The sequence below is a fragment of the Felis catus genome, chromosome E3 (assembly GCF_018350175.1).
Source record: "Felis catus isolate Fca126 chromosome E3, F.catus_Fca126_mat1.0, whole genome shotgun sequence".
Classification (NCBI taxonomy): domain Eukaryota; kingdom Metazoa; phylum Chordata; class Mammalia; order Carnivora; family Felidae; genus Felis; species Felis catus.
Genome location: NC_058383.1, coordinates 40,956,553 through 40,963,276, shown reverse-complemented (window position 1 = coordinate 40,963,276; position 6,724 = coordinate 40,956,553). Strand labels below are relative to the sequence as shown.

At 53.0% G+C, this 6,724-nt stretch overlaps 1 protein-coding gene across 1 annotated transcript in view; it reads left to right on the top strand.

Annotated features, from left to right (window-relative positions):
- Positions 1-2,648: 2,648 nt before the first annotated feature.
- Positions 2,649-6,724, top strand: part of RAB11FIP3 (RAB11 family interacting protein 3) — an 81,990-nt gene continuing 77,914 nt past the window's right edge. Inside the window, exon 1 of the mRNA XM_045048018.1 lies at positions 2,649-3,376. Coding sequence (XP_044903953.1) covers positions 2,663-3,376 — 714 coding nt within the window. The 5' untranslated portion in view covers positions 2,649-2,662. The remainder of the gene's footprint in view (positions 3,377-6,724) is intronic.

Below are 6,724 nucleotides of genomic sequence, written 5' to 3'. Positions count from 1 at the left end.
AGCGCCCAACTGTTGATTTCAGCTCAGGTTGTGATCTCATGGTTTGTGAGATGCAGCCCTATGTCTGCCTCTGTGCTGACCTGCTTGGGATTCTCTCTCTCCCTCTCTCTCTGCCCCTCCCCCATGCACTCTCTCCCTCTCTCTCTCTCTCTCAAAATAAATAAATAAACTTTAAATTTTTAAACATTTATTTATTTTTGAGAGACAGAGAGAGACAGAACGTGAGTGGGGAGGGGCAGAGAGAGAGGGAGACACAGAATCTGAAGCAGGCTCCAGGCTCTGAGCTGTCAGCACAGAGCCCAATGCGGGGCTGGAACCCATGAACCGTGAGATCATGATCTGAGCTGAAGTCAGATGCTTAACCAACTGAGCTATCCAAGTGCCCCTAAATAAATAAACTTTAATTGAAACAAAACAAACAAACAAACAAACAAGAGTCACAGAGAGAGGTTTCACATTCACCCAGACCCCAAATCCAACAGTTGTGAACTGAACCCCACCCTCCCTCCCTCCTCCTCTTCTGTGTAACCATTACCAGGTTAAATTAAAATGTGCATAGGGTGGGTATGGAAGAGCGCCTCCAAGTGGCATCAGGGGCTGCTTTTACCCAGCTAGTTCATTTCATCTGGAATGTTACATCAAAAATGCCCACAGACCACAGAAGGGATGCCTGATGCCGTTGGAAAGACTGACCAGGAAGTTGTCACTTTAAAAAAATTTTATTATTATTATTATTATTATTATTATTATTATTATTATTATTATTTTAATTTAAGTAACCTCTACACCCAACATGGGGCTGGAACTCACGACTCCAAGATCAAGAGTCACATGCTCCTCCAACTGAGCCAGCCAAGCACCCCAGGAACTTGTCACTTTTAATGTTCCATGAACAGAGTCTCTTGAACTATTGCAAGCAGGAAGGTGTATGCTTTCCATGCTGAGGTTCTATTTGGGCATGCCAGCCAACCAGGGAATGCAGATTCTTCCAGTACTGGTACAGTGGCAGGAGGACCTCCTGTTGTTTTTACTTCACCCACATTAACACAGCTATTGAGACAGGTTGACACATCACTCTAACTACCTCTGAAAATTATGTCTGGTCAAATGCATCAGCTTGATTTCAGATTCTTGCCAAAACTGTAGATGTTTTGAAAGCATACAGCTCATATAAGGAATTGATGAGTTTGGGGAGGAGGATCCCCTGCCTCTCTTTTCCCAATGCCAACCTGACAAAACCTGGAACTGCATGCCCTGGGGTTCTGTCATAGGTGATGACTCAGTTAATTACCACACTGTTTCTCGCTGTCCATTTGGAAACAGCAGTTCAATTTCCTTTGGTTCTTGCCCAAACTGCTTATGAAATATATCTGGTGCGTGTGCCCACCGCATATAAAAATACCAGTTCATACTTTCTCTTGATACATTTCATTGCAGGCTAAATTTAGTACCTCGCCTGGGGCCTGGCAGCTCACCTGCTTGTAACTAGCATGTCTCCACTTTCATGCCTGCTGCAGGGTGTCCGAGTTCCTGTCTGGTGCCCTGTTCCCCACTGATGATGGTGACATCTAGAGAAACAGATGTCAGCTGTCAAAGACAGCCACAGTGTTTGGGAGGCCTGGCTTAGACTGGCGGTTTACACTGGGTCTCCTATGAAAATAAAAGACTTAGTCATAGGTTTAAAAAAAGGTCTCAGTGTTCCACCTCGCGTTCCTTCCGTTACAGATGAGACGGACCGCATTCTCGGGGCAGCCCCACACTCGGGGCGGCCATTGCCTCTGCCACCTCTGCCCCACCGCAGGTAAATCCCCGGGCCTCTCTGCGCGGCTGGCGTGTGCAGGGGGCGCCGCACCCGCCCTCCGGCTATGCCTAGAGCCACGTGCACTTCTCGCTGACCCAGGAGGACCGGGCTCCTCTCTTATCAATTAGCGAGAAGGCTCTACGCAGGCAGGACCCTGTCCCCTTGGGACAGGTGCATATATCGGTATTTTGCTCGTCCGGTTTATCCATCCGTGCAGTGCGTGGGGGCGGCTGTTCTGGGGCGCCCCAGCGGCGACGTGACACCCAGCCGACGACACCCGGTGGCGCACCGTACGTGGAAACCCCACTACCCAGCAAGGCGCTCCGCCCCGCCCCCCCACGCCCGGCACCAGCCTTTAAGGCAGGCCGGCGAGGGGCGGGGCTGGCAGGAGCCGCGACGCGCTGACGTCACGCCCGACGGAAGGCGGGGCCCGGGCGGCGGCGGCGGCGGCGTCTGCTCTGGTACCGTGGGTACCTCAGCCTCCTCGGCAGCCTCCTCCGCGTCCTCCTCAGAGGCCTCAGCGGCGCCTGCCCCTTCGGCCTCCCGCCGCCGCCGCCGCCGCCGCCGCCGCCGCCGCCTCCGCCTTCTCGGCGCCCTCCAGCGCCCGCCGCGCCGCCGACATGGGCCCGCGCCCGCCGCGCTGCCGGGCCGAGGGCAGCTGAGGCGCCGCGCGAAGATGGGCGAGGGCGGAGCAGGGCCCGAGCGCCAGCCCGAGCAGCCCGGGTGCCCCGCGCGCGCCCGCCCGCGCCGCCGCGGGGATGCCCGCGCCCGCCGCCGCGCCCTGAGCGCCTTTGTCTGCCGCCCGCGCCGCCCGCCGCACCACTGGCCTCGCGGGCCTGCGCCGCGGCCGGGGTCGCGCCCATGAAGATGGAGCCGGGCCGGCCGGCCTCCCCCGCGGGCGGCGCGTGCCCCGACCCGGAGCCCGGCGGGCCCGACGGGCCGGGGGCCTCCCGGCGCGCGCCCGCCGCCCCCGCCCCGCGCCGGGCGGTCGGCTCCCCGGAGCCCGCGGCCTGCGCGGATGCCGGGGCGGGCCTGAGCGCCGGGCGGGCCCCGGGGCTGGAGCGGCGGCAGCCGCTCGCCGGCCCGGAGGCGCGCCCCGAGAGCGGCCGGGCGCTGGCCACGGGCCCAGGAGCCTCTTACCTCCTGCCGGGCCCGGCCGCCCGCCCGGACCCCGAGCCCGAGCCCGAGCCCGAGCCCGAGCGGCAGCTGCCAGAGCTCGGCCCGCTCCTGTCCTGGACTGCAGAGCCCGAGGATTATGGCCCCCCGGTTTTCCCGGACAGCGCCTGTCTCCGTGTGCCCGGCTTCAGCCACAGCCAGCACAGGAGGCCCGAGGTCGACTTCTTCCCTTGCTTCCCCGCGGCCTCGGTGGGCGAGCTGACGCTGGAGGTGGGTCCCGAGGACCCGGACCGGCCCTCGGACTTCAGCCAGACGTGCCCCCTAACGAGCGAGCCCGCGGCGTGTCCGGAGGACGGCCCCCGCCTGCGAGCCGTGTTCGACGCCCTGGACGGCGATGGAGACGGCTTCGTCCGCATCGAGGACTTCGTGCAGTTCGCCACGGTCTACGGGGCAGAGCAGGTAACTAGGCGAGCGCGCCCGGGCCCTGCCGTGGTCGGGGAGTGAGCGGCTCACACCGGCCGTCCCGCGCTCTCCTTTCGGGACTTCTTGGCTCGGCTCTGCCTGAATTTCCCTGGACTTCCTTTCCTGCCTTCCAGGAGCTTCTTCTGTTCGAGGGAGTCACCTTCTCTCCCTGCGCGCCCCCCCCCCCCCCCGCCCGCCCGTCCCGCACCACACCAGCTGGTTTTTCCCAGACGGAGAGCCGCTTCTGGCGTGGGGACATGCCCCCGGCCCTTCCCGCCGCCGAGGGTCACGCTGATGGACACCTGTTTTGAGCACAGTTACTTCACTGTGCGTGGTTGGCAGTGTTCTTCCCGGGCGGTGGTTTACTGTTCGGGACACCGTGGTCGCTCAGAGTTTTCGTGTCTAACCCTCTGTGTCCGAAGGAAGGAAATACACCCCGGGGGAAGGGAATGGGCCCTAGAGCCGGGTGGTGCGTGCAGACTGGAGAACTCCGCTCCTGTAGGAGGTGAGCGGTGTAGACAGGTGACCAGGATGCACAGGGCCGTGTGTCGGTGGGCCCACCCGGCCTCCAGGGCTGCGGCTGCTCCGGAAGAAACTGGGCCTCGAGGTTTGTCCTCCCCCTGTGTCTCGGCACTTAGGGACGTTTAGGTCAGGGTTGTGTGTTCTTAGTCGTAGAAGTCCCTTTTTTTTTTTATATACTTTTAATATATAATATTTTAATTTTTAATTAAATACTTTTTATTTTAAATACTTAGTCGTAGAAGTCCCTACAAGGTTGATTTGCTAGTTTTTACATTTTACATTTTACATTTTAATTAAATACTTTTTATTTTAAATACTTAGTCGTAGAAGTCCCTACAAGGTTGATTTGCTAGTTTTTACATTTTGTTGACTTCTCACACGTGCACGCGTTTGGTAAGTGGGTGTTAGGGTTAGGACTAGAGGTTTCTAAGAAAAGAGGTAAAGTTGACACCGTGCTGTTTAGGGTGTCAGTGATAACATTTATGAGCCTTTATGAGCCCATGTGTCCCCCTGAGTATTCACAGTGGGCCTTGAGCTGCAAAGACCTGGGTCCTGAATCAGCCCGGGAAGAGGTGCGCGTCCCTGTGGGCATCCTGAGCGTTGGCATCAGTGTCCTGCCTGCATTTAGCTCTGTGTTGGAAGACATTGCTGAGGATGGGCCTCCCATCTCTTAGTCTCACTGGCACAGAGACAACATAGGACTGGCAGTTTCCCGTATTGGCAGCACGGATTGTGATTGCTGGTTCAGTTTCTTTTCTTTTCTTTTCTTTTCTTTTCTTTTCTTTTCTTTTCTTTTCTTTTCTTTTCTTTTCTTTTCTTTTTTCTTTTCTTTCTTTTTCTTTCTTTTCTTTCTTTCTTCTTTTCTTTCTTTCATGTTTATTTATTTTGAGAGCAGGGAGGCAGAGAATCCCAAGCAGGCTCCGCGCGGTGCGAAGAGCCCGATGTGGGGCTTGATCCCATGAACCATGAGGTCGTGACCTGAACCGAAATCAACAGTCTGATGCTTAACCGACTGAGCCACCCAGGGGCCCCTTGTTCAGTTTCTTTTGATGTTTTTCCTTCATGCCACTGGGCTGGAGGACACCTCAGCATCCTTGGTTGTCGTGTGTGTGTGTGTGTGTGTGTGTGTGTGTGTGTGTGTGTGTGTGACTAGTGCCATGTGTCTCCTCCCCAGACATACCCTTCCTCTTTACACCAAGCAGCGATTTTAGAGAAATACAACATTTGATCTTGTTATCATAACCTGACTCTGTGGCTCGTGTGAAGTTCGTGTATGTTTTCACTGGAATACCGCCTTTTTCTGAAGTGGTGGTAAGCAGGTGGTTTTCATGTCACTTCACAGGTAAGGAACCGGAAACCCAGGAAGGATGAATCACTTTCCCAAGACCTGACAGATTGTCAGTGCTCCAGCAGGGACTCTCACTAGGTCTTTTGAGTCATAATCTTTAGGTGGCTCTCACCTTACTAGATTTGGTGGCTCAAAGTGTTTCCACAAAGTTTCGTGTTACTAACTGCCATAAAATCCGTTTCATTTGAGAAACACCTTTTGTAATTGTCCTTGTCTATCACAGTGGGAAAAACTTGGGTGCTATTTGGGGTTGAGCTTTCTTGTGATCACAGAGTGGAAATGAGTCAAAATTCTTTGCTCTTATAGCTCCTGGTGGAATTTTAAATTTGGCGTCAAAGCCAGATGACTTGGGGTTTGGTGGAATGGGCGAGTATCCGGAGATTGCTCGTGGCATTGCCCCTTTCGTCTGCTGGCCCAGACTGTGCAGGAAGAAGCAGTGCTGGGTGTGATCTCAGCTTGACTTGGACAAACTTCCTGGGATGGTGGAGGAGAGCTCTTGTTTTGGAGCAGATAATTTACGGAGTAATGAAAGGTTGATTTTTGTGTCTGTGTAAGCTTTAAGCTTTGCTAGCCTTTATTATGACTCAGGATTGCTTTTTCCAAGTCTGATGTCAGAATGCATTATAGAAGAGCAAAGAAAAGGAATATTTTCTGATGGTGAAGTCGTTTAAGGAAAAGTGAAGATTTCTGCCTCATGATGAGTATTTTTAAACTTTTAAATGAAAAGTCTTAAACATGTTCAGAGATAGAGGGAATGGTCTAGTGAAACCCCCCGCCTCAGTCGCGCTAGTCTTGGCTAATCTGTCAGCTCCCTCTTTCACACCGTGTGGGAAGTGCACACCTGACATTAGATTCCATCTGTATGTATTTCAGTGTGTGTCTCTAAAAGATAAGGATTCTTTTTTTAAACATTTGTGATTTAAAAAAAAAAAAAATCCTAGGAACAGATAAGGTGGATAAGAGCAATAACGATAAGTTTTTGTACTTTCCACCTTGAGATTTCAAAATATTGAGTGCATGAGACTCTTACCCCGGTCACATTACTGTCTTTGATGATAGCAGCTCATTATCTTGATTATTGTCAAATTTTCAAAGGTAGCACGTTGAATAATCTGTTTATGAAGGAAGCATTTTAAATTATTTAAGCTGATTATCTGAATTTTTAATGGAAGCAGCTCCTATTTATAATACAGAAGGCTTTTGTGTCCGTCTTTCTTTAGTAATGTTATGGTGTGTGTGGCTCCCCTTACATCATCTGGGTGGTAGATCAGGTGTGGTGTAACATAACACAGTGTTAGTTATCAGCAGAGGGAAGGAGGAAAAGGACTATAGTGGAGCTTTCTGGTTGTATCTTACTGAAGCAGGAATTCATAGGCACTAGTCGTGAAGTTGGAATAGGTTATTTAAAAAACAATTTTTTTTAACATTTATTTATTTTTGAGAGACAGAGAGACAGAACATGGGCGGGGGAGGGG